The sequence below is a fragment of the Carettochelys insculpta genome, chromosome 6, assembly GCF_033958435.1.
Source record: "Carettochelys insculpta isolate YL-2023 chromosome 6, ASM3395843v1, whole genome shotgun sequence".
NCBI lineage: Eukaryota > Metazoa > Chordata > Testudines > Carettochelyidae > Carettochelys > Carettochelys insculpta.
Genome location: NC_134142.1, coordinates 125,692,438 through 125,718,354, shown reverse-complemented (window position 1 = coordinate 125,718,354; position 25,917 = coordinate 125,692,438). Strand labels below are relative to the sequence as shown.

The following is a 25,917-nucleotide window of genomic DNA, read 5'->3' as shown; positions in this document are numbered from 1 at the left end:
CCTCCACTGGGCAAGCCAGCAGAGTGAGGAGACAAGCCACTTGGGTGGTTTGCATGTGGGGGGCAGGGCGGTGAAAATCAAGGTTTAGTTTGGGGTTGAGGATCCCTGCAATATGTTAAATACCTGAGAGAAAATAACCCAACATCTCTCCGTATCTGGACTCTCCGTATCTGGAGCAGATGGGACTAGCCATGGTTACCCGGACACGCCCCACCCCCATTGTTCAGAGACTCAGCTTCAATTTTTTTTTAAGTACATCTTTAGTGGATATGACAGTGAAGAAAAGCTTCAAAACTTTGACTAGAAGAGAACCAACATCTGCCTGAGCCTGCAGAGAGCCTGAGACGATTGCTAGGAGAGGCATGAACTGTTCCCAGTATAACCAGTACAGTAGGCAGGTATACAAAGGTCTTGAGACTTCAGCTTTGTGCTGGATGTTTATTACAAACACTCCACTTTCCACTCTTTAAACCCACTCTACATACAGATATTCTCTGCCTAGCCAAAACAAAAAGCAGTCAAGTAGCACTTTAAAGACGTGCTACTTGACTGCTTTTTGTTTTGATAGTGTATAGACTACCACGGCTTCCTCTTTGTTACTATTCTGCCTAGCCAGTGAGGGGAGTTAACAACTGAGCCACATCCCTCTGAGCTTCCCTTTATTCCTGCATTGACCTACCTTTAAAAACCCTCTGGCCTCACTGGCCAGGATCAAAGAGGAAGGGAGGTCAGGGGTCACCACAAAATTGCAGCCTCACTTTCTTAACACAAGTTAAATTTACAGTCATCAGTTGTTTTTTCTGTTAAAAAGACAGATATTTCTAGCAATTAAAAATGAAGATGAGAAAGCAAAAGATGATAAGTTAGCCCAGGAGAAATTCTTTGTGTTTTTAGCACCAGAAGTGGCAGGAGCAGGCAGTCCTGTGGTGTGGAGTTCCCTGGGTGAAAGTTCAGGACTCAGCATTTCCTGGGAGTGCAGTGACCTGCAACAAAGAGAAGCCTGGGATAAAAGCTTCAGGAGAGCAGCCCAGCTACAAGGAGTGGAATCCAGTGTCTACCCACATACCTGGTGAGACACCCATTCCTTCCCAGAGCCCCTGCCTCCCCATTCAGTAGACAACAGGGCACTGATTCTCTATGGGACATACCATCATATATCTTACCTGCTGCATTCCTCCTTACCTACATAATCCCCCTGAAGATCATGCTGCTGCAAACGACTTTCTGCATCAAACCCTTAGCCAAACTATGGAGATTTGGCTCCTTTACCTTCTGCCCTCCCCACAGATAAACCTCACAAAGATTCATACCGTGCCCCTGTCTCCAGGATTCACACCCCACCAATACACAGACTGTTCCCTAATCTTACCTCTGTATCCATTCCCCAGAAAGCCGTTCAGGCCATACTTGGCCTCCTTGCTTCCTATAGATGGGTGAGAACAGATGAAAACCGGTCACGGGCTATCCCCACCTCTGCTACTCAAAGGAGAATCACTCTCCATGGACAGCGATACAGGGCACAGGACACACATGCAAGAGCAATTTTGGTTGCATCACAAGACAATGGGATACCATGTGACATTTCCCCCATACACACATACCGTATGCTGCTGGGGTTAGTCTATAGCCCCTGGGACCTTGCCTTGCTGTGCGTCGCCCATATCCCCCTGTAACACAGAGAAGAGTTAGCAGGGGTCACTGAGAGGAGCGGGACAGGAGCACAGTCTGTGGGGGCTGATCCTGGCTACACCCACCCCAGGAGCAGATGCTATGGTATGGGGATCTTACCACGAGCCAGTCCGTTAGCCTGCAGGTCTCCTCCATTTGCATATCCCAGTCCATTCCCATTGCCTATGGGGGTGTGAGGGAGAGGAAATTAGCTCAGGGAATGGGTTTTGATCCTCTGGGGGTGGGTGCTTGTGTTTCCAGAGGTGAGGGGGGACCCAATGTCCTGGCAGCCCCTCCACATTTCTTACCATTTAGGGCTCTGGATCCAGACTGTTGTACCCTGTACATCAGCGCCCCTGCACCACCTGGAGGAGGAAGCACAGAGGGGTTGGTTGGGGAGATCAACAGGGGAGTGGGAGATCCCACTAAGGGCAGGGAGGAAGGGCCCTAGGAGCCAAGAGATGCAACTACACTGGAGCTGGGACCCTGGCATCTGGGTGGTCTCCATCCACTGAGGGCAGGAACTGTAGGGTACTTCCCAGTGAGGCTGCAGCACCCATACAGCTTCCTGTCTGCCCCCAGCAGGGGCACTGAAGGCCACAGGGAAAATAACCTGGGGTCGTCTGGGCAAGGGGCAAGGATTAGGTCAGGCAAAGCAGGGTCGACAAAGGGCATCCTGGCCCGTTGCCGCACAGCCCTGTGCAGGGTCGGGGCATAGGGGCTAAGATATTGGGCAGCCTAGCATAGATCCACGTGCCCCAAATAGACCTTCTGGAAAAATGTCTGCCCTCTACAACCCCTCTATAACAAGTATGTGGACAAGTGCCACCCACCTTATGAGCCCAGAGCCCAGAGCCCTACCCACACCTACCGTATTCCCCAGCACCATCGTCTCCCCCAACACCGGTGGGCGTGGCCTGTTGGGTCTGCCCATTGTATAGGAGCTGGCCCAGGCCTGCAACATAGACAGCATGTCAGGATGGGGAGTAACTCCCCTTCGCCAGCCATTCTCTGGCACTGGGGCTGGATTGAGGCATAAGGCCCTATGTCCCATTTCCTATCCCCCAGAGCCGAGCAGTTCCCAGCCCTGGGGTCAGAAGGACTCACTATATTTAACAGCTAAAAGGTCTGTGCCAGGGCTGGCAAAATGTCCTAACTATGAAGCCTGGGCACCTGGGGATGGGATAGAAGAAGGCAGTTGGCTTGGCTAGTGCTTCTCTATCCCAACCCACAGTGCCTGATATTCCAGCCCTGGGCTCTCCCCATGTCTGCCAGAGCCCCTCACTGCTGACCTGTAAACCCTGCTAACCCTGCCCTGGGTCCCCCACCCACCAGTTCTGCCTGTGCCCCTCATACCCATCCCTCTGTCATTGGACACACCGTTACCATATCCTGACTGGAGTCCAGCCCCAGGATGACTGTTCCCTCCTGCACCATAGCTTAGAAGAGAGAGAAGAGATCAGACAGGTTCAGCCTGGCTATGTTGGGGGAAGTGAGTGTAATCGGTGGTCCCCTTACCATTCCCATAACCTGGCTGTGCTCTGCTGGCTAGGTACCCACTGCCTACTCCAGGATATCCTACAGAGTGAGGAGAATCCAGATCAGAGACAGATTGGGGTGCCCTGCTCCAGCCCCAGCCTCTCCCAGCAGGGGGTGCTGTTGGGAGCAATCGGGAAGTGCTGGCTGCTGGGGGCAGGTGGAAGGGAAGCTCCTTTCTATTGCGGCCCTGGTCTCTCCCAGAAGCCGCTGCTGTGCTTAGCTTATGGCCCTTACCTTATTGAGCTGCGGGGTAGGTGCCAGATCTGGGTCCTGCCCCAATGATTGGGGAGGACTACCAGGGGGTTGGGGCTTTGGGTGGGGACAGATAAATCCCTTTCAAGCCCTTAAGCCCCACCCTCCAGTGAGCCCTCTCCGCCCCCATGGAGCTGTGGGGGGTTGGGGAGCATGGCCAGCTGGGCTCTCCTCCAGGTATCATTGGTGTTTGGAGTGGGATCTCCAGAAAGAAGAACAAGCTGGCAGGGGATGGGGAAGAGGACACAGGCCGGGTGAGACATGAATAAGGATGGAGAAGCTGGGGCAGGGGAAAGAGATGGGAAGTGCATGAGAGTACAGCTGAAACTCTCTTGTCCGGCACCATCCATGGTGCAACAAGACCACGGATGTTGCTGGACCAGAGGCCCTCACTGTGGGAAGCTCAGCTGGGGCAGGGAGCCTGGCTGGTGGGAGCCCAGCTGGGGAGCCCTGCCCTGCTGACAGCCCTGCTGACAGCCCTTCTATGGGGAGCTCAGCCAGGGTCAGGTAACTCTGGCCAGGGACCCCTGTTGCCAGCCCCATGGTGGTGGGGAGCTGGGTAGGGTCAGGAAGGCCTGGCTGGCGACCCCACAGGGGGAACCAACCTGGGGATGAGGGATGGGGAGTCTGATGCGGAGCCTGGCCAGGGCTGGGGATCTCCACTGTCAACTCCATGCTGGCAGGGAGCCAGGCAGGTGCAGGGATCCCTGCTGGCAGCCCCATGGGGGAGTCTGGCAGGGAGCCAAGCTGGGAATCCACACTGGCAGCCCTGTGGTGGTGGGGAGCTGAGCTGGGGGCTAGGAATCCACTGGCAGCCCGGGCAGAGCACCCCCCCAGTGAGTTTGGAGGGCTGACTTCCCTTGGTCAGAACCACTCAGGTCCCAAGGATGCCAGATCAGGGAGGTACAACCTGTATTACCTGCTTTGGGGCCTTTGCCACCCACCCCAATGCCTGTTGGGAAGGAACGCAGAGGGGGATAGTGAAGTGGCTGGGGAGGGGTAGTGGTGTATGGGAATATGAAGGGAATAGGTTCAGACTCACCTCCCAGGGGAAGTGTGGTATGGACGTACCCTGGAATAGACACACAGGGCACAGAGAGGCCCCTCAGTGCTGCCCCACAGCCCCCTGCTATGCCAGCCCTGACCCCACAGCTCTGCTGGTGCCCCTCAGTGCTGACCCACAGCACCTTCCAGCCCTGCCTTGACCCCGGCCTGGGCCTGCTGGTGCCCCTCAGTCCTGACCTGCAGCTCCCTGCCATCCCAGTCCTGCCTCCCAGAGCTCAGTGCTGATCTGCAAGTACTTATTTTACACTCACCTGGGTTTTTTTTTGCACCCCAGGCATACCCATCTAATCCTGGAAAAAAAGATAATGAGAATCTATGAGGACTCTGGGAGGAGAGTGGCGTGGGGTCAAGTGGTTAGAGCAAGTGAGGCTGGAAGCGTGCACTCCTGTATTCTTGTCCTTGCTCCCTGAGGACAATGAGGTTTGGTGGGCACAGCAGAAGGGTGGTGCCAGGATACCCACGGCCCATGTTTGCAGCTTGTGGCTGGGCTGCAGGCACAGATATTGTACTCATGCAAGGGTACCCACCGGGGCTGCACGCCTGTCACACAGCCCTCGGGCTCCAAGTCCAGCTCTGCCCTCCCCTTCCTGCAGCAGTGACAAATGGCTCTAGCCCGTGGGGCGTTCTGGGAGTTGTAGTCCGCAGCTAGCTCGGGTAGACGGCAGTGCACCACGTGCTATTTTGAACAAGGTGTGGCTGTACTTGATACACCTGGGCGGTGGATGTTGTAAGTAGAGTCCACCCTGGAAGGTCTGCACATGGGCATGGGGGTGTCCGAGCCACTCAGGAGGGTGGCATTGCATGCCAGGGCCCAGGAGGCAGTCCCCAGCCTGGGTGAGGCAGGGCAAGTGGGGAGGGTCAGTAAGAGGCTGAGTCTTGACACAACCCTGTCACTGTTGTGCAGTGCACTGTGGAGCTGTCTGTGTACAGGGGTCTGCAGAGAGGGGCTGTAGATCGGTGCTGTGCCTCAGTTTCCTCCCTCCATCCTCAAGGCACCTATGGGTGTCCCCTTGCCAACAGCCAGATGGGGTCAGGCTGGGGGGCTGCTGGATTCCCCCCTGTCTGCAGAGCCCTGCCATGTCTCTAGTTGTGCGCTCACACAAGACAGCAGGCTGCTCCAGCTCTGCAGGGAAAACCGTGGTCTCTGGGTCCAGCCTGCGCCAAACCACTATGTTTTGGATTCAGACCCAGTTGGTGGGAAAGAGCTGTGAGGCCTCTCATATGCATGAAATCTGGGACCCCAGGACAGTGAGGACTGCAAAGGGGGTTCCTCCCCACATTGGTATGGAGAAGGGGGGAAGAGTGCTCCTACCTGCAGCATAACCACCACGGATCCCATAGCCTGTGCAGAAGGAAGAAGAGAGGTGTTAGAGCCAAATATGTGTGCGTGTCAGAGGGCACAAGGCTGCCCCCTGCTGGACAGGATCTGGGCTGTGTGTGTGTGTGTCAGGTGTCCTATAGTGCTCTGAGCTAGCAGGGGTTCTCCTTTAATGCTACACTCTCCTGAGAGGACTCCAGTGTTTCTATGCCCAGCAGTTCAGGGATTCATCCCTGCCAAAGTGGGCAGAGAAAAGAGCCTTTGCCCTCAGTGGAGCAGATGATCCCCACTCACCTGCTTTACCCAGCTTCACCCCCACTGCTGGTGCCAATCGAAACCCGTTCTGAGCTCCTGCAGGGAACAGGGAGATGAGGCATTAGTCAGAAGAAGGGCAGCGGATGAGATGGGCCCTGATGAGGCATCTCCATCTGTGCTGGGGGAACAGACCCTCTCGGCTGAAGCTGGCCAGGTATGTGTGCTGTGGGGTCTAGGGTCTGATGGATGGAGGCACATCTTCCAGAATCCCACCACCCCTGACCCAACTGTCCCTACTCCTAGCTAGCCTGAATCACCCTAGCCTCTCCCTCACCCAGACCCATGTCCAGGGCTCACCTGGTTCTGGCTGCAGTCCTTGGGGTCCATAGCCAAGGTGTAGTGCTGGAAGGAAGGACCAGATGAGGACTGAAGAATGCAGCCAACACACCATTGCCGTTTGCTACAGGGGAGTTGGATCTAGTTGGTTAGGGGGTCAGTGCTGGGAGCCAGAACTCCTGAACTCTACCCCACTCTGGAAGAGGCTTAGGGTCTGGGGGAGAGGCTGGGTGTCACCCACCTGCCTTGGCTCCAGATAGTCTCAGGATGGCTCCTGTGTGAACTCCACTTGCACCTACAACCAAGGTAGCACATCGGGTGAGCCAGCTCCCTGGAGCCCTCTCAGTGTCCTACTGGGAGACCATCCCCACTCCCCCAAGAAAGCTGTGTCCAGTTCAGTCACCCAGCTGGCCAGGGACCCCCTGGGCAGCCCAGCTCCTTTCCTCCAGCTCCGCTCTGCATCCTCCATCCAGCCTTGTACACATATCTATGCCCTGTGCGCCCTGTCTGCCCCCTGACATGACAGACTGCCCACTCAGAAACACCTTCCCCCACAGTGCCCAGCTGGAGGGTGCTTACCCTGGATCAGCGACAGGAGGTAGAGATGCCCTAGGGCTCCATTTGCTTGCAGTTTTGCTCCTGATGTGGGATACAGAGAGGGAGTTATAGGGGAGCTGCCAGAGATGGGGAATTCCTAGAGAAGAACGTGGAGGGCTGGCGTCCGGGGTGATCAGGGGACACCAAGAGGCTGGGACTCCTGGGAGATGTGAGGGGCTGTTGGTTGAGGGTCCCTGGCAGAGGAGGGCACTGAGGATGGGAGTGCTTTGGGGAAGGGACCCTGGTATCCTGGCTCCCAGCCCCATGGGTGCCACATTCCTCTGGTGCTGTTCCTATCCTGGCCTGGCATACAGTGCACCCTTGGCAAATAAGAAGGGTCCAGGACTCCTGGGTTCTACCCATGGCTTTGGGAAGGGAGTGGGGGCTGGTGGGTTAGGGCGTGGTGGGGTGCTGGGACCCAGGGCACCTGAATTCTAACCCAGCTCTGGGAGAAGAATTAGTCCAATCTCATCCCTAATTGAGCCACTGTCTCAGTTTCTCTCCTCTGCAAGGGGCTGGCCCCTCTCCCCTGGAGCTGCTCCCAAGTGTCTCCTCTGTCCTCCGTGACCGGCAGTGCTCCACAAGGGCAGCACCAGCCCCCGCTGTTATCCTGTCTCAGCCCAGTCCCATCCACTCAGGATCCCCCCTGCCCTGCTCACCCCCTTGCAGGCTGCCCCTGACTAGGCACAGCAGCAGCAGCAGCAGCAGCAAAAGCAGCCCAGCATGCAGGGTCCCCAGCCCCATGGCGATGTGAGCTCCCTGTCAAACTCTGGACCCTCTATATACCTCTGGCTCTGCCTCCTCAGGGCATGGCTCAGTCCCTGGCCACACCCCCACTGACCCACCACTGGGAAATGCACCAATGTCCGCCCACTACGATAGGGTTGCAATGACACACAGACACACACAAACAGCAATACATTCCCAATAAAACACACATTGATATGCACCCACTGGGATACCCACACGTGTACAGCTAGACACACTACCCACACGTTGAAACACACTGATCCACACATGCATTGGTGCATATCCCCACACTCCCTGGTCTGCATACTGACTGATCCACCCCCAGATCCACACCTATGAGACACACCGACTGATGCACCTCCCCACCCCATTCCATACACATACGATACATGCACACAGAAGCGGGGCAGATCAGTCCTTCAAACAGGAGGTGGCAGGGGCCACTCCCTGACACACAAACCTTATTAAGTGCTGCTTGTCAAACATGGGGTGTACAAATGTGTAATCCTGTCTCACTTCTGACTCTGCAGTGTGGAAAATGGGCTGAGGTCAGGAGAGGAGCAGGTAGAGGAGGGGGGAGCCCAAGGTGGGGCTCTGGATTAGGAGTGAAGGACGCTGGCAGAGCTGCGGGGAGCCTTAGGTGGAGGTGGCAGGGGGCTGTGTTTCAGCAGTGAAGGGCACTGACCAAGCTTGGGGGAGTTCAGGACTGGGCTGACAGGGGCTGCGGGTGGGGAGTGAGGGGCACTGGTAGGGCTGCAGGGAGCCCAGGAGGGGGCTGGCAGGGGCTGCGGGTGGGGAGAGAGGGGCGCCGGTAGGACTGCAGGGAGCCCAGGAGGGGGCTGGCAGGGGCTGCGGGTGGGGAGTGAGGCGCTGGTACGGCTGCAGGGAGCCCAGGAGGGGGCTGGCAGGGGCTGCGGGTGGGGAGTGAGGGGCGCTGGTAGGGCTGCAGGGAGCCCAGGAGGGGGCTGGCAGGGGCTGCGGGTGGGGAGAGAGGGGCACTGGTACGGCTGCGAGGAGCCCAGGAGGGGGCTGGCAGGGGCTGCGGGTGGGGAGAGAGGGGCGCTGGTACGGCTGCAGGGAGCCCAGGAGGGGGCTGGCAGGGGCTGCGGGTGGGGAGAGAGGGGCGCTGGTACGGCTGCAGGGAGCCCAGGAGGGGGCTGGCAGGGGCTGCGGGTGGGGAGTGAGGGGCGCCGATAGGGCTGCAGGGAGCCCAGGAGGGGGCTGGCAGGGGCTGCGGGTGGGGAGTGAGGGGCGCCGGTAGGACTGCAGGGAGCCCAGGAGGGGGCTGGCAGGGACTGCGGGTGGGGAGTGAGGGGCACTGGTACGGCTGCAGGGAGCCCAGGAGGGGGCTGGCAGGGGCTGCGGGTGGGGAGCGAGGGGCGCTGGTAGGGCTGCGAGGAGCCCAGGAGGGGGCTGGCAGGGGCTGCGGGTGGGGAGTGAGGGGCGCTGGTAGGGCTGCGAGGAGCCCAGGAGGGGGCTGGCAGGGGCTGCGGGTGGGGAGTGAGGGGCGCTGGTAGGGCTGCAGGGAGCCCAGGAGGGGGCTGGCAGGGGCTGCAGGTGGAGAGAGAGGGGCGCTGGCACGGCTGCGAGGAGCCCAGGAGGGGGCTGGCAGGGGCTGCGGGTGGGGAGTGAGGGGCGCTGGTACGGCTGCAGGGAGCCCAGGAGGGGGCTGGCAGGGGCTGCGGGTGGGGAGAGAGGGGCGCCGATAGGGCTGCAGGGAGCCCAGGAGGGGGCTGGCAGGGGCTGCGGGTGGGGAGTGAGGGGCGCTGGTATGGCTGCAGGGAGCCCAGGAGGGGGCTGGCAGGGGCTGCGGGTGGGGAGTGAGGGGCGCCGGTAGGGCTGCAGGGAGCCCAGGAGGGGGCTGGCAGGGGCTGCGGGTGGGGAGAGAGGGGCGCCGATAGGGCTGCAGGGAGCCCAGGAGGGGGCTGGCAGGGGCTGCGGGTGGGGAGTGAGGGGCGCCGGTAGGGCTGCAGGGAGCCCAGGAGGGGGCTGGCAGGGGCTGCGGGTGGGGAGTGAGGGGCGCTGGTAGGGCTGCAGGGAGCCCAGGAGGGGGCTGGCAGGGGCTGCGGGTGGGGAGAGAGGGGCGCCGGTAGGGCTGCAGGGAGCCCAGGAGGGGGCTGGCAGGGGCTGCGGGTGGGGAGAGAGGGGCGCCAGTAGGGCTGCAGGGAGCCCAGGAGGGGGCTGGCAGGGGCTGCGGGTGGGGTGTGAGGGGCACTGGTAGGGCTGCAGGGAGCCCAGGAGGGGGCTGGCAGGGGCTGCGGGTGGGGAGTGAGGGGCGCCGGTAGGGCTGCAGGGAGCCCAGGAGGGGGCTGGCAGGGGCTGCGGGTGGGGAGAGAGGGGCGCCAGTAGGGCTGCAGGGAGCCCAGGAGGGGGCTGGCAGGGGCTGCGGGTGGGGAGTGAGGGGCGCCGGTAGGGCTGCAGGGAGCCCAGGAGGGGGCTGGCAGGGGCTGCGGGTGGGGAGAGAGGGGCGCCAGTAGGGCTGCAGGGAGCCCAGGAGGGGGCTGGCAGGGGCTGCGGGTGGGGTGTGAGGGGCACTGGTAGGGCTGCAGGGAGCCCAGGAGGGGGCTGGCAGGGGCTGCGGGTGGGGAGTGAGGCGCTGGTACGGCTGCGAGGAGCCCAGGAGGGGGCTGGCAGGGGCTGCGGGTGGGGTGTGAGGGGCACTGGTAGGGCTGCAGGGAGCCCAGGAGGGGGCTGGCAGGGGCTGCGGGTGGGGAGTGAGGCGCTGGTACGGCTGCGAGGAGCCCAGGAGGGGGCTGGCAGGGGCTGCGGGTGGGGAGAGAGGGGCACTGGTAGGACTGCAGGGAGCCCAGGAGGGGGCTGGCAGGGGCTGCGGGTGGGGAGAGAGGGGCGCCAGTAGGGCTGCAGGGAGCCCAGGAGGGGGCTGGCAGGGGCTGCGGGTGGGGAGAGAGGGGCGCCGGTAGGACTGCAGGGAGCCCAGGAGGGGGCTGGCAGGGGCTGCGGGTGGGGAGTGAGGGGCGCTGGTACGGCTGCGAGGAGCCCAGGAGGGGGCTGGCAGGGGCTGCGGGTGGGGAGAGAGGGGCGCCGGTAGGACTGCAGGGAGCCCAGGAGGGGGCTGGCAGGGGCTGCGGGTGGGGAGTGAGGGGCGCTGGTACGGCTGCGAGGAGCCCAGGAGGGGGCTGGCAGGGGCTGCGGGTGGGGAGAGAGGGGCGCTGGTATGGCTGCGAGGAGCCCAGGAGGGGGCTGGCAGGGGCTGCGGGTGGGGAGAGAGGGGCGCTGGTATGGCTGCGAGGAGCCCAGGAGGGGGCTGGCAGGGGCTGCAGGTGGGGAGAGAGGGGCGCCGGTAGGACTGCAGGGAGCCCAGGAGGGGGCTGGCAGGGGCTGCAGGTGGGGAGAGAGGGGCGCTGGTAGGGCTGGGGGAGCCCAGGAGGGGGCTGGCAGGGGCTGCGGGTGGGGAGAGAGGGGCGCCGGTAGGGCTGGGGGAGCCCAGGAGGGGGCTGGCAGGGGCTGCGGGTGGGGAGAGAGGGGCGCCGGTAGGGCTGGGGGAGCCCAGGAGGGGGCTGGCAGGGGCTGCGGGTGGGGAGTGAGGGGCACTGGTACGGCTGCAGGGAGCCCAGGAGGGGGCTGGCAGGGGCTGCGGGTGGGGAGCGAGGGGCGCTGGTAGGGCTGCGAGGAGCCCAGGAGGGGGCTGGCAGGGGCTGCGGGTGGGGAGTGAGGGGCACTGGTACGGCTGCAGGGAGCCCAGGAGGGGGCTGGCAGGGACTGCGGGTGGGGAGTGAGGGGCACTGGTACGGCTGCAGGGAGCCCAGGAGGGGGCTGGCAGGGGCTGCGGGTGGGGAGCGAGGGGCGCTGGTAGGGCTGCGAGGAGCCCAGGAGGGGGCTGGCAGGGGCTGCGGGTGGGGAGTGAGGGGCGCTGGTAGGGCTGCAGGGAGCCCAGGAGGGGGCTGGCAGGGGCTGCGGGTGGGGAGAGAGGGGCGCTGGTACGGCTGCGAGGAGCCCAGGAGGGGGCTGGCAGGGGCTGCGGGTGGGGAGTGAGGGGCGCTGGTACGGCTGCAGGGAGCCCAGGAGGGGGCTGGCAGGGGCTGCGGGTGGGGAGAGAGGGGCGCCGATAGGGCTGCAGGGAGCCCAGGAGGGGGCTGGCAGGGGCTGCGGGTGGGGAGTGAGGGGCGCTGGTACGGCTGCAGGGAGCCCAGGAGGGGGCTGGCAGGGGCTGCGGGTGGGGAGTGAGGGGCGCTGGTACGGCTGCAGGGAGCCCAGGAGGGGGCTGGCAGGGGCTGCGGGTGGGGAGCGAGGGGCGCCGGTAGGGCTGCAGGGAGCCCAGGAGGGGGCTGGCAGGGGCTGCGGGTGGGGAGAGAGGGGCGCTAGTAGGGCTGCAGGGAGCCCAGGAGGGGGCTGGCAGGGGCTGCGGGTGGGGTGTGAGGGGCACTGGTAGGGCTGCAGGGAGCCCAGGAGGGGGCTGGCAGGGGCTGCGGGTGGGGTGTGAGGGGCGCTGGTAGGGCTGCAGGGAGCCCAGGAGGGGGCTGGCAGGGGCTGCGGGTGGGGAGCGAGGGGCACTGGTACGGCTGCGAGGAGCCCAGGAGGGGGCTGGCAGGGGCTGCGGGTGGGGAGAGAGGGGCGCCGATAGGGCTGCAGGGAGCCCAGGAGGGGGCTGGCAGGGGCTGCGGGTGGGGAGAGAGGGGCGCCGGTAGGACTGCAGGGAGCCCAGGAGGGGGCTGGCAGGGGCTGCGGGTGGGGAGTGAGGCGCTGGTACGGCTGCGAGGAGCCCAGGAGGGGGCTGGCAGGGGCTGCGGGTGGGGAGTGAGGGGCGCCGGTAGGACTGCAGGGAGCCCAGGAGGGGGCTGGCAGGGGCTGCGGGTGGGGAGTGAGGGGCGCTGGTACGGCTGCGAGGAGCCCAGGAGGGGGCTGGCAGGGGCTGCGGGTGGGGAGAGAGGGGCGCCGGTAGGGCTGGGGGAGCCCAGGAGGGGGCTGGCAGGGGCTGCGGGTGGGGAGAGAGGGGCGCCGATAGGGCTGCAGGGAGCCCAGGAGGGGGCTGGCAGGGGCTGCGGGTGGGGAGAGAGGGGCGCCGGTAGGGCTGGGGGAGCCCAGGAGGGGGCTGGCAGGGGCTGCGGGTGGGGAGAGAGGGGCGCCGGTAGGGCTGGGGGAGCCCAAGGCTGGACTAGCTTTAGCTTCTTGCTCAAGAGGATTGTGAAGGGCCTGAGGTGCTGTGCGCTTCTCCCAGCAGTGCCCTGGCAGCTGGCTGTGTGCTGGAAGCTAGCTGCAGTGCACACTCCACTGAGTAAGCCATGAAGCCGCAGGGTAATTTGCTCTGTCTGTTGTTACTGTCCAAGGTAAACGCTGGGCCCCTGGCCCGGCCGGTAAAACATTGATCCCTGTGGTCAGCAAACACCCTCCAGCCAGCTCAGCAATGAGTCCAACCCTGTTGTGTCTGAAGTGTCTGGACACTGGGGACAGAGCTAAGTGGGGGATAATATGTTGGAGGGTGTGGGGGAATGACCCCCAGACCTGCCCTCTGGGAGATGGACCTCTGTTGGGATGGTCGTCAGAGGGGACCCCCTACAGGAGCGGGGTGGGGAAGATGGACTGTGCCAGGAGAGAATTGCTGTGTCTGTAAGCTGCACTGCCCCCAGCTGGAGGGACCATATGGAGCACAGCACCCACTAGCACCTTGATAGCTTATGGGGCAGGGGCCCTTGGGATCACTGGGCCCCCTAGCACCAGGTGAGGATATGGGGCAGGGACCTCTGGGGTCACAGGGCCCCCTAGCATCAGGTGAGGCTATGGGGCAGGGACCCCTGGGGGCACTGGGACCCCTAGCACCTGGCTAAGTTATGGGGTAGAGACTCCTGGGGGCACTGGGCCCCCTAGTGCCCAGCCAGGATGCGGGGGAGGGACCCTTGGAGGCACAGTGCCAGTACATTTGGGATACAAGATCCAATCCCTAGCTAGGGGGTGAGGGACCAGGGCTGGGTCAGATGCAACGCTGTCTGCAAGCATCAGATGGGGTCAGGGTGGGACAAATAAAGCAGCAGCTTCCTCCCTGGGCAAGGGGATAAATGCCCCACCCCCACAGGCCCCATTGTCCCCCACTCTCCCCAGCCCTGGCTGAGCACCCAACACTGCAGAACCCAGGGGTGCTCTCCTGCCATTGCGGGGGGCACATCTCCACTTTCGTCCCAGCATACGACAGAGAAATGCCCTGACCCCCGGAGTTGGACATTAGGGGAAGACTGTGAGTGAGGACCCATGAGCCCTGGCCCCCAGCCCTGCCCACACCACTCTCTTGTTTTTCTGCTGCTGACACATTCCTCCCTACTGCCCCTGACCTCCTTCCAGCCCCCCAACTGACTCCCAGCCCCAGACATCACAGCCCCCTGCCAGATTCTCCCCACCCACCGACTGTTTGCCTTTCCCATCAGCCTCTCCAGCTGTCTGTGAGGGCGGAACTCTAGAGCCCAGGTGACCCAAGGTGACCCTCTACCCCATAACTCACAGGACTCCTTTTAAACACTGCCCTGCAATATTTTACACCATAAGGATATGGGGAGTGGCAGCTGGCAAAAACCCAGGAACCCTGGCTCTTAGCGTCCACCCCCCAACTCTAACCCACTGGACCCCACTCCCGGGCCCATGAAGTTTGGTCTGCGGATCTCTCTCCCTCCTGTTCCCATGTCTCTGCTGTCTGGAGGGCCAGACTGAGCACTCAGATTCCTGGATCGGGCCTGGCCGGAATTCAGGAACCTTCAGCGGGGGCCTCAGTATGCTAAAGGGAAAGGATGTATCCCTTGGCCGAAGGCTCCGCCACCACGCCCTGTCTGACAACAGAGCTCTGGCCATCCCTCGTGCCAGCTGCCTGTCCTGCCAAGGGCTGGGCAGCCCCCCAGCTCTGCCAGTGCTCTTTACTCCCCACCTGCAGCCCCCGCCAGCTCAGCCCTGCTCCCACATGCTCTGTTGGTGCACCTCACTCCTAACCCGCATCCCCCGCCAGCTCAGCCCTGCTCCCTCCTGCCACGTCTGCCAGTGATGCTCACTCACAACCTGCTGCCCCTATTAGCCCAGCTCTGGCATACCTCACTCCCAACCCAACCCACAACCCCTGCCAGCCCAGACCTGGGGTCCCCCCAGCCCTGCTGGCACCCCTGACCCCAACCCGCAGCCCCTGCCAGCCCAGACCTGGGATCCAGTGCTCCTCATTTCCAACCCACAATCCCTGCCAGCCCAGCCTGGGCTTCCCCCAGCCCTACTGGCGTACTTCACACCAAACCCAACCCACAACCCCACCAGCTCAGCCCTGGGGTCCCCCCAGCCCTACTAGTGTACTTCACTCCCAACCCAACCCACAACCCCTGCCAGCCCAGACCTGGGATCCCCCCAGCCCTGCTGGCACCCCAATCCCAAACTGCAGCCCCTGCCAGCCCAGACCTGGAATCCAGTGCACCTCATTTCCAACCCACAACCCCTGCCAGCCCAGACCTGGGATCCCCCCAGCCCTGCTGGCACCCCAATCCCAAACTGCAGCCCCTGCCAGCCCAGACCTGGGATCCAGTGCTCCTCATTTCCAACCCACAATCCCTGCCAGCCCAGCCTGGGCTTCCCCCAGCCCTACTGGCGTACTTCACACCAAACCCAACCCACAACCCCACCAGCTCAGCCCTGGGGTCCCCCCAGCCCTACTAGTGTACTTCACTCCCAACCCAACCCACAACCCCTGCCAGCCCAGACCTGGGATCCCCCCAGCCCTGCTGGCACCCCAATCCCAAACTGCAGCCCCTGCCAGCCCAGACCTGGAATCCAGTGCACCTCATTTCCAACCCACAACCTCTGCCAGCCCAGCCTGGGCTTCCCCCTTTGCCCCTTAGTCCCAACCTTCAGGCCCCTGATATCCCAGCCTTAGGTTCCCCACTCAGCTCTGCCAATGCTCCTCACTCCTGACCTACAGCCCCTTGTTACACCCACTGTGGACTCCCCATATCTCCCAACTCTGCTGGTGCCCTGCAGCCCCCAATGGGTTAACTGTTAAGATCTTCCTGTTGATCCCAGCTCTGGACCCAGCTGTATGATACTGACTTTGGTGGTTTCTTGGCTTGATGCAGTGAATTTCCCTGTCTCCTGGGGACACAGCTGCACTGGACTATTTGCTTGAGAGTGGGAGGCACATGTTGGAAGGAGGTATGGAGGGGGTGGAACCAGCTAGGCGCTCCTTTGTTCTCCTGCTGGAGTCTTGCATGTCTTCAGGGCAGGAAGAGAGGGAGAGAAGGGAGGTCCAGGCTAGACTACAGGTGGGGTTTGGGATTTACTACGTGTGCGGGGGGGCGCTGTGCAGGCATTTGGGTATGGGTCCTGCCTCCTGGCGCAAGTGGGGGCCTAGTCATCTGGGCTGGCTCAGCCACACTCGTGAGAACCCAGCTAATCCCAGCAACTAATCCTGATCCCTGGGTAGACAGGTGCAGGGGGGACGGCTAGAGATATCAAGGGGGTACAAATGGGGTGGAGGAAAGAGACAGCCACAACCACTTGCTCTAACCTAGTAGGTCCCACACTCCCCCCCGAGCCAGGGAGAGAACCAAGAGATCCTGACACCTGCAGCCACTAGGCCTTTTTCCCCGCTCAGAGCTAGGGATAGAACCCAGTAGTCCTGGGTCCCTGCCCATCCCAAGCCAAACAGGAGCCAGCCAACTTCTGCTGGCTCTTAGGTTTCCCCCCACTGTCCCATCTTTCTAGTGCTCTCCCAGTCCAGGCACCATAACTGTTCCGCCCAGGGCCAGTGTAGCCCCTATTCACGGGGTGGGGGGCAGGGCTAGGCATTGAGGGGCACCGGTAGGGCTTCGGGGAGGGCTGAGCTAGCAAGGGGCCGTGAGTCGAGAGCGAGGGGCGCTAACAGAGATGTGGGGAAGGGCAGGGCTATCAGGGGCTGCGGTTTGGGAGTAAGAGTCCCAGGGCTGGGCTGGCAGGGGCTGTGGGTCAGGAGTGAAAGGCACCAGCAGGGTTGGGGGTAGCCCAGGGCTGGGCTGGCAGGGGTTGTGGGTCAGGAGTGAAAGGCACCAGCAGGGTTGGGGGTAGCCCCGGGCTGGGCTGGCAGGGGCTGTGGGTCAGGATTGTTTAATCCCCTGTCATACAGTGGTCCCCCTTAACTCCAGCCACCCCTCGCTGCTCTTGACCCATGTGGGGACTCCAGCATTGGTGCTGCCCCACATTAGGTGCACCCCATGCATTTCTCTGTCCCAGTGATCTGTTTGTTGTGGGGGGTTGCATGCTTCCTACTGTGTGTCATAGCTACTGCACTGCTAACAGCCCAGGAGACTCCCCCAGCCATACAATACCTTCTCTCCACCCTTTCTCTGGGCTCAGAAAGTCTGCACGCTGCCTGGCAATGGTCAGGAGAGGGCACCAGACACCAAATGAACAAGAGCTCTGCCCCCGCCCCTTCTTCCTGAACTTTTCTCTCTCTCTCGATAACGAGTAGGGCGTCCTCATGTCACCCTCCTATTTGTGAGTCCGTTGGTGGCTGACCAGCCCAATTCTGGAGCCGCAGATCTTCTCACAGAAGGGGCAGGGGTTGGTAGCGGTCGGAGGGCACAGGGCAGGTTTTGCTGCTCTTGTCTCCTTCTCTGCCTCTTGTCGTCTGCGCTGCTGGGGGACCTCTCGAATTGCACCACCACAGCTCGGACTGACTCTCTCCACTGGGGACGGTCTTGGGCAAAGTTCTCCCAGGCATTGACACCGATGCTGCACTTTTCCATGTGTGCCTCCAGCACATCCTTATATCACGTCCGCTGGCCCCCAATGCTCCTCTGTCCTTCCTCCAACTCGGAAGCAGAATCTGATGTGGGAGGCGCTGCTCAGACGTCAGAACCACGGGACCAGGCCAGCGATGTCAGTGGTGAATGGTAATGGCTTCAGTGCTGGTCATGTTCGACTCTCCCAGGACGCTCGCGTTCATGTGCCTGTCCTCCCAAGGCGTAGTTAGGGCTCTCCTGAGGCAGCGTTGATGATGTTGTTCAAGTGTCTTCAACTGACGCTTGTGTGTTATCCAGGTTTCACATGCGTACGGTAGCACTGGAACAACCACTGCGTGGTACACAGAGAACTTTGTTCCTGCACTGCAGCCCCTGCCAACAAAGCCCAGACCAGGGCTCCCCCTCCCCGTGTTCTTCCCATGTCCCTCAGTCCTAACCAACAGCTCCCATCCTTCTGAGAGGTTTGGGCCTATTAGCAGGTGGCTCCAGCCACCCTGCTCCTGGGCAGGTGGGATGCCTCAGGATTGCGGTGTAACATCGGAGATATGACAGTGCCAGTAATCCACAGAGACCTGGGCATGCCAGGGGGCGCCCAGCGCTGGGCTGTCAGGGGCTGTGGGTCGGGAGTGAGGGGCACTGGCAGGGCTGGGTGGGGCCCAGCGCTGGGCTGTCAGGGGCTGTGGGTCGGGAGTGAGGGGCACTGGCAGGGCTGGGTGGGGCCCAGGGCTGGGCTGTCAGGGGCTGTGGGTCGGGAGTGAGGGGCACTGGCAGGGCTGGGTGGGGCCCAGGGCTGGGCTGTCAGGGGCTGTGGGTCGGGAGTGAGGGGCACTGGCAGGGCTGGGTGGGGCCCAGGGCTGGGCTGTCAGGGGCTGTGGGTCGGGAGTGAGGGGCACTGGCAGGGCTGGGTGGGGCCCAGGGCTGGGCTGTCAGGGGCTGTGGGTCGGGAGTGAGGGGCACTGGCAGGGCTGGGTGGGGCCCAGCGCTGGGCTGTCAGGGGCTGTGGGTCGGGAGTGAGGGGCAATGGCAGGGCTGGGTGGGGCCCAGGGCTGGGCTGTCAGGGGCTGTGGGTCGGGAGTGAGGGGCACTGGCAGGGCTGGGTGGGGCCCAGGGCTGGGCTGTCAGGGGCTGTGGGTCGGGAGTGAGGGGCACTGGCAGGGCTGGGTGGGGCCCAGGGCTGGGCTGTCAGGGGCTGTGGGTCGGGAGTGAGGGGCACTGGCAGGGCTGGGTGGGGCCCAGGGCTGGGCTGTCAGGGGCTGTGGGTCGGGAGTGAGGGGCACTGGCAGGGCTGGGTGGGGCCCAGGGCTGGGCTGTCAGGGGCTGTGGGTCGGGAGTGAGGGGCACTGGCAGGGCTGGGGCGTCCCAGGCCCCCGATAGAACTGAGCTATTTTTTAGCAGTGAGAGGCAAGGGCAAGCTGTGGAGTGAGGCTGGCCAGGATATCTGAGAGCCCCACTGGATGCAGTTCCCCACGTTGGCCACCTCTGTTCTCCCTGTCTCCCAGCCCAGCCCTGGGCTCCACTGATCCCTGCTGGCTGGACACCTGATACCAGGTGAGAGCCCAGAGCTCCAGATTCGTCTCAGTGACTGCCCTGTTCCCAGGTGCCCCCGGTTTCCCAGCCAACAGTTCCCTTGGCAACAGGGTCCTATCTCCCAACTGAATCGGCCTGAGCCATGGTCACACATAGCAACGACCTAGAAAAGCAACCACCCTTGGCAGTTTCCCTTTCCCACCTAGGCCTGGGTATGGCAGTTTCAAGTTACCCCCTGAGCCAGCCAGTCCCCATCCTAGAGCTGGAGTGGAGCCAGCACCTGCTAGAGGGGAAGGGCCCCATATACCATTCCCCACCTCAAGCCAGCCAGCCCCCTGCCCTGAGGCTGGATTGCTGGTGCCTACTTGAGGGGATGGGCCCTGTGTCCCATTTCCCATCCCTCTGAGCCAGACAGTCTCCCTGTGGGGCCCCTGAGTGGAGTCAGGCTGTTTGCGCCATAGTTAATTTCTTATCAGCAGGTCTGAGCTGTGTGTGCTCAGCTCCCCCTTATCAGTGCATGGACCTGACCGGTTGCTAAAGGGAGACAGGAATCCCGTTAGCTGGCCTTCCCTCTGACCCCAGGGCCCCAGAGTGGGGCTAGGAGGTGCTGTGCAGTTGTTCCCCAGCTGTCCCACCCCAGAGCCAGCCCCGTCTCCGCCAGCCCTCTGCAGCAGCCTCTGGATGGCAGTCTGCTGCAGCCAGGCATGTGTTTATTCTAACCTCCCTTTCCCATGGCTTGGAGGAATGAGAGGCCAGTGATTTGTCCCCTTCTGAAGGCCTCCCCACCCAGCGTGGGAGCAGGCAGCATCAAGGCACAAGCTAACGAAATAATTGTTCTTTCACCAGCACCTCTCTGCCTTGGTTGCCATGGAGAGCCTCTTGCCCTCCCACACCGCCCCCGTCCCGCCCACTCACCTGTGGAGGCCTCATATACCCCCGCCCCCAACGGCCCAGCTTGCAGGATCAGTCCAGCGAGAGAGCCAGCCCTGGTGATAAACAAGAACCTCTCAGCTTGGAGAGGCTGCGGAGAGAGACGCCGGCGCTGCTGGACCTATCCCAGCAGAATCCTCCTGGACGCGTCTCCCCAGCTGGTTCCACCAGAGTCTGTCCCCCTGGACGCATCTCCCCAGCTGGTTCCACCAGAGTCTGTCCCCTGGACGCGTCTCCCCAGCTGGTTCCTTTTGGATCTGTGTCTCAGACATGTCTTTCTGTCCGGTTCCATAGGGGTGCAACTCCTGGACACGTCTCCCAAGAGGTTCCATCGGGATCCGCCTCTCAGACGCGTTTCTCTGGTTCCATCAGGATCCCTCTCCAGACGTCTCCCAGGCTGGTTCCGTCAGGCTCCCTCTCCCAGAGCCATACCCTTCAAAGGGCTATAGCTCCCATAGGGATCTGTTTTCAGAACTTGCATTCCCAGCTGATCCTACAATCTTCTGGCCTCCTGTCTGCACTACAGCCTCCCTTTCCGTGGTGTGTCCTCAGATCCCTGCACAGAATTACTGCCTGAGCTGCTCCCTCTGCCAAGACAGCCTCATATCTCCACTGAGATCCCTGCTTTGCTTCCATTGGCTTCCTCTGCCTCCAGCCATGGCTTCTGCAGGGCTGGAGATTTTGGGCATGGGGCTATGTATTTTCGGGTGGCTGGGAGCCATCATCTCCTGCACCCTGCCCATGTGGAAGGTCACAGCCTTCATCGGCAACAGCATTGTGGTGGCGCAGATCATCTGGGAGGGGCTGTGGATGAACTGCATTGTGCAGAGCACGGGGCAGATGCAGTGCAAGGTCTATGACTCCATGCTGGCCCTGCCTCAGGACCTCCAGGCTGCCCGGGCCCTCATGGTCATCTCGGTGCTGCTGGCTGTGCTGGCCCTGCTGGTGAGCATTGTAGGTGCCAAGTGCACCAACTGCGTGGAGGATGAAGGCGCCAAGGCTCGCATCATGATCGTCTCTGGAGCCGTCTTCGTGGTGTCGGGCATCCTCTGCCTCATCCCCGTCTGCTGGTCGGCGAATACCATCATCCGGGATTTCTACAACCCGCTGGTGTCCGAACCCCTCAAGCGGGAGCTGGGGCCAGCGCTGTATGTGGGGTGGGCAGCTGCGGCCCTCCTGCTCCTCGGCGGGGCTCTGCTTTGCTGCTCCTGCCCACCCCGCTCCGAGAGATACCCGCCCCGGGTCGGGTACATGGCAGCTGGGAGGTCTGGGGTCAGCAGCGGGTTGGACAAGAGGGACTACGTGTGAGGGGAGCGCAGGAGGGGGCGGATGAATGGACAGTGTGAGGGAATGAATGAGGGAGTCAATGGCAGAGTGGATGTGTGAGTGAAGGAGTGGCTGAGGATGCAAACAGATGAACAAGTGTGCGGACGAGTGACTGGATGGGGAGCAGAGGATGGATGAGTGAATGGAAATCTAGGAAAGGGAGGAGGGAGGGTAGGGGCAAAGGAGAAAAAGGAATTGAATAAATGGGGAAGAGCAAACGAACGGGGACCTCACCAAAGGCCTAGAGGAGCCCCCTGCGAAAGGCAGAGCCAGTGAAGACGTGAACAAAGGAGGCACGGGAGAGACAGCCTAGGCCAAGGAAAGATGGGAGAAGCAGCAGATCCCCAGCGGGGTGGAGCTGAGAGAAGGGAGGACAGATTGAGGGACTTGGCCAGGTAGCCATGACCCCAAGGGCCAGGCTGGACCTCACTCCAGCTTTGTTTACTCAAAGGTTAATAATTGTCCAAGCTCCACAGACTGAGACCTGCCAAACCACCACCTGGAACTCCCAGCCTAAGGGTGTGTGTCCAAATCCGGGGTCCCCCCTCCGAGGAAAGATCCAGCAGCACCCAAGATTCTCAGGTCCTCTCTGAGTGGGACTGGGAGGACCCCCCAATCCAGGGGCACAGCATGTTTTGGGGACATTATGGAGATAAAAGAACCAGTCTGTCACACTACCTTCGCATCCTGCTTTTCATTTCGGGGGGCAGGGGGGAACCTGAGACGGGGGGTGTGGCTTACGCCCACAAACGGGAAAGGTTGAGGGGGTAAACTGAGGCAAGCGTAGTGGAAGGAAGCAAATGCTTGCAGTAAGCTCCCCCCCCCCCCCGCATCCCCTCCAAGCAGCAGGAGTGAGCAGGTGCAGGGTCTGGTTTGGGGGAGGTGCCATGTGCCCCTATCCCAGACTATCCTGGATGCATCACCTCTGTTCCCAGCACCTCTCAGCGAATATGGGCTCCCCTCTCTTAACAAGGGAGCCTCAGACAGCTTGGCACATTCCCAGTTCCCCTCACCTCCCTCTACTGCCTCCTTGAGTAGCAGGGTGCGAGGGGGCTAGCTGGGGGAAGAGAGACAGGAGCCCAGCCCCCCCCAGGGGCACAGACCCCTGCAGGGCAGCACTTGTGTTTGCAGAACTCCTCCTCTGCTGGCTCCCAGCCCACTAGGCTTCTCTCCCACAAGCTGGATGGGCACCAGCACATTCCTGTGCCAGCTGAACCTTCCCTCAAGCTAGGGGCGGCTGGCACCAGGCACTGAATCACAGCCCCCTCCACCACAGGCAGGGAGGGGGCCCTGCACCCCAGGAATCCCTCCTCGTTCCTTGGAAACTCCTTGTTCACCAAGCCCCTTGTTCCCAAGTCTGGGGGAGACAGGTTGTGGGTGCCTGGGCTGTGGGGAGAGTGCCTTGCAGGGAAACAGCTCCCCAAGCCCCCCCACTCCATTGCTCAGCTCTCTGCTCTGGAGAGGCAGCCCCTCAGCAGGGACTGCATGGCACATGCATCCCTACTCAAATGCCTACCCCACACAGGGAGCAGCATGGCACTAGGGGAGTCCTTCTGCCCTCCCGTCCCCCAGCCATCCACCCAGCCCCAGGCACCTTTGGCCAGCTCAGAGCCAGCCAAGCCCCTGCCCTCCTTAGGGCAGGCTTATGCTGTGCCTCAGGCCCCAGCACATGTGCCCACACCATTATCCTGGTGTCCGCGTTCCAGCAGGAGATGGGAGAGTTGCAACTCCTGGGTTCTGTTCTGCAGTCCCCTCCCACCACCAGTTGGGTCAGAGCAGGGAGCCAGGCCTCTTGGTCCCCTCCAACCACTTGGATTAGGTTTGGGTAGGTCAGGGAAAGCAGAATTCCTATGTTCCACCTGGAGCTCTGGGCATTCTTCATTCCCCCCCACCCTCCAGCTCTGCGCACACACTAGCATGAGCCCTGGGCATGGCCTGAGGGCTACAGAGTCTGTGCCGGTTTCCAGGGCTGCCCTCATTACACACCAACCCTCTCAGGGCGCTCAAGGCCAGGCCAGGCTGGTAACAGCTGCAACTGCAAGGGCAGGCTGGCAAGGAGCAGTCCCAGCAAGATGAAAGCTTAAGCAGAAGTGGGTGGAGCACATCTGGGGAGCCTGCGGCAGCAGGATGGAGAGAGGTCCCTCCCCAAGGAGCACAGGGGCCCTTATGTATAAAAACTTCCAAGACATTTTATTTGTCAGATAAAAAACAAGCGGAGTCCATGAGAGACATCGGACACATACAAAAGTTAGAATGAGGTGAACGAAGTTCCACTCCCCTCTTGGCAGATGCTAGACTGGGGGTTGTCCACACTCCCAAAGAGAGCCCGCTAGCTTTCAGCCATCGGTGCAGTCTCCCCCGTGGCCTAGAGTGGGGTGGATGGGGCTAGAAGAGCCGGGCTTGGCCACAGACCACCCCTGAGGCAACAGGCAGGAGGTGGGGATGTGGTTCCTCCCCAGGACAGGACGATCTCCAGCCCCTGTGGGGAATGGCTTTGCAGCATGGCAGGGCCCAGAAGCTAAGAGGAAGCCGCCGCAAATGGCGGCCCGAGTCTAGCAGCTTAAGTTCTGTAGACCTGCCATGCCGCAAGAGTGGTCCTATCACTGCACCCTGCAACAGGAAGTCTTGCAGGGAGGTGGGGCCACTCCAGACCCCCTGGGCCACCCGCCCCTCAGACATAGTTTTTGTTGGGATAGTCGCTGCGGGGCTGGGAGACCGCAGCTGCGTAACGGGCACTGTAATTGGTGCTTTTCTCAGGGCAGGTACAGCAGAGGAGGCCCCCGCCCAGGACCAGCAGGGCTGCAGCAGCCCAGCCTAGGTAGAGTGAAGCCCCCAGCTCCCGCTTCTGGGCTTCGGACACCAGCGGGTTGTAGAAATCCCGGATGATGGTATTCGCCGACCAGCAGACTGGGATGAGGCAGAGGATGCCCGACACCACGAAGACGGCTCCGGAGACGATCATGATGCGAGCCTTGGCGCCTTCATCCTCCACGCAGTTGGTACACTTGGCACCTATGATGCTCACCAGCAGGGCCAGGACAGCCAGCAGCACCGAGATGACCATGAGGGCCCGGGCAGCCTGGAGGTCCTGAGGCAGGGCCAGCATGGAGTCATAGACCTTGCACTGCATCTGCCCCGTGCTCTGCACAATGCAGTTCATCCACAGCCCCTCCCACACGACCTGCGCCACCACAATGTTGTTGCCGATGAAGGCCGTGACCTTCCACATGGGCAGGGCGCAGGAGATGATGGCTCCCAGCCAGCCCACCACGGAGAGTGCCACGCCCAAGATCTGGAGACCTGCTGAGGCCATGAGTGGTTAGGATGCTGCCTGCGGAGAGAGGAGGAGGAGCAGCGATGGTAAGGACGCCCCATCAGAAGCCCCCACCCCACCCACCAGCAGCTGGGGCCAGACCCACTGCTGGTGGCCGCTGGCCAGAGGCTTCTTGAAGCAGTTAGCGAAGGAACTTCGATGGGACCAGTGAGGAACAGCACCAGACTCAAGTGCCGATTTCCTCTGGTGCCCTCCCCACGTCCCCCCTGGGGGGCTCACGTCCCTCCCGTCACAGCTCAGATCCTGCTTGTGGGGTTCCCCCCCACACGGCTGCCAGGAAGGGACGCCCAGCCGAGGGCGTGGGGCTGAGCTGGTGGCAGCGGGGCTGAGCAATCTCTCTGCCACTACCGCTCGTCCAGGATCGCCAGCCGTTCTCCATGGCCGTCGCCTCGGTGAGGCGCTAGCTGGGCAGAGCCGGGCCCCTTGAGTTCCCCCTGGGTCCCCCCCGCCCAGCAGGGCAGAGCCGGGAGCCGCCCCCCTGGGGCGCAGAGCTGGCGGGCGCTGGGAGGTTCTCGCCCAGGGCAAGGCGGGGTCTCCCCAGCCCACTGCGCCGCCGGGCGAGGAAGGGAGGGAGCAGCCCTGAGCCAGGTGGGAAAAGCCAATCAGGTGCTGGCCACGCCGGCCCCAGGACAAAGGCCTCCCCCCGCCTCCCCCGGCCCATTGTCCGCAGGTGGCTGCGGAACGCCCCCCCCGCCGCGCAGGCGGTTTCAGATGAAACGGAGGAGGGGGGAGGGGACAGCGCCAGCCCAGATCGGCCCTTTGTCCCACAGCCCACGTGGGGGGGGGGGGTACTGCCGCTCCAGTCCCCGGGCCCCCCGCCTGCCGCTCCAGCCCGCGAGGGGATTTGGCCTCCTCGCCGCTAGGGGAAACTGAGGCACGGGGCAGGTACTTGAGGGGCACACAAGTCAGAGTAGAACGTGGGAGTCCAGGCACCCTTCTCCTGTCATGGGTCGGCAACAGGTCAGCGGCCTGGGCCCCCACCCCTGCCAGAGCGAGGCAGAGAACCCAGGAGTCCGGGGTCCCAGCCCCCTTCTAACCCACCAGCCCCCACCCCCGCCAGAGCGAGGCAGAGAACCCAGGAGTCCGGGGTCCCAGCCCCCTTCTAACCCACCAGCCCCACCCCCGCCAGAGCGAGGCAGAGAACCCAGGAGCCCGGGGTCTGAGCCAACGCGCAGAGCAGAGAACCCAGGAATCCGGGCCCCCACGCCCCGTAGAGCGGGGTAGAGAACCCAGGAGTCCGGGCATCACGCACCTACCTGTCTCTCGCTCTACCTCCCGGCCGCCGCCGAACCGCGCTCGTAGACAGGCGCCCGTCCGTGGGGGTTAAA

General features: G+C 62.4%; 3 protein-coding genes across 11 annotated transcripts; 1 reads left to right on the top strand and 2 right to left on the bottom strand.

Moving 5' to 3' along the window:
• Nucleotides 1-276: 276 nt before the first annotated feature.
• GREP1 (glycine rich extracellular protein 1) lies at nucleotides 277-25,868 on the bottom strand. 9 transcript variants are annotated; one of them, XM_074998429.1, is made up of 16 exons: nucleotides 19,915-20,032; nucleotides 17,056-17,803; nucleotides 7,013-7,072; nucleotides 6,675-6,728; nucleotides 6,455-6,557; nucleotides 5,837-5,866; nucleotides 4,776-4,814; nucleotides 4,502-4,531; nucleotides 3,187-3,246; nucleotides 3,055-3,107; nucleotides 2,540-2,623; nucleotides 1,977-2,033; nucleotides 1,789-1,851; nucleotides 1,602-1,667; nucleotides 1,370-1,423; nucleotides 277-983 (listed from the first exon to the last, which is right to left on the bottom strand). In XM_074998429.1, the coding sequence occupies exons 2-16, from the start codon at nucleotides 17,207-17,209 to the stop codon at nucleotides 958-960; spliced, it is 933 nt and encodes a 310-aa protein (XP_074854530.1). In that variant the 5' UTR covers nucleotides 17,210-17,803; nucleotides 19,915-20,032; the 3' UTR covers nucleotides 277-957. The 9 variants fall into 9 exon arrangements, 6 of the variants coding, with proteins under 6 accessions (XP_074854530.1, XP_074854528.1, XP_074854534.1 ...); XM_074998427.1 differs by lacking the exon at nucleotides 3,055-3,107 and adding an exon at nucleotides 6,137-6,193 and having other exon boundaries at nucleotides 6,456-6,557; XM_074998433.1 differs by lacking the exons at nucleotides 3,055-3,107; nucleotides 17,056-17,803; nucleotides 19,915-20,032 and adding exons at nucleotides 6,137-6,193; nucleotides 25,842-25,868.
• On the top strand, nucleotides 19,982-21,932 carry LOC142015055 (claudin-9-like). Its single transcript, XM_074998449.1, has one exon. It carries the CDS (start codon nucleotides 20,587-20,589, stop codon nucleotides 21,235-21,237), a length of 651 nt encoding a protein of 216 aa, XP_074854550.1. The 5' UTR covers nucleotides 19,982-20,586; the 3' UTR covers nucleotides 21,238-21,932.
• LOC142015057 (claudin-6-like) lies at nucleotides 23,415-25,917 on the bottom strand. Its single transcript, XM_074998451.1, has 2 exons — nucleotides 25,846-25,917; nucleotides 23,415-24,586 (listed from the first exon to the last, which is right to left on the bottom strand). The coding sequence occupies exon 2, from the start codon at nucleotides 24,566-24,568 to the stop codon at nucleotides 23,927-23,929; it is 642 nt and encodes a 213-aa protein (XP_074854552.1). The 5' UTR covers nucleotides 24,569-24,586; nucleotides 25,846-25,917; the 3' UTR covers nucleotides 23,415-23,926.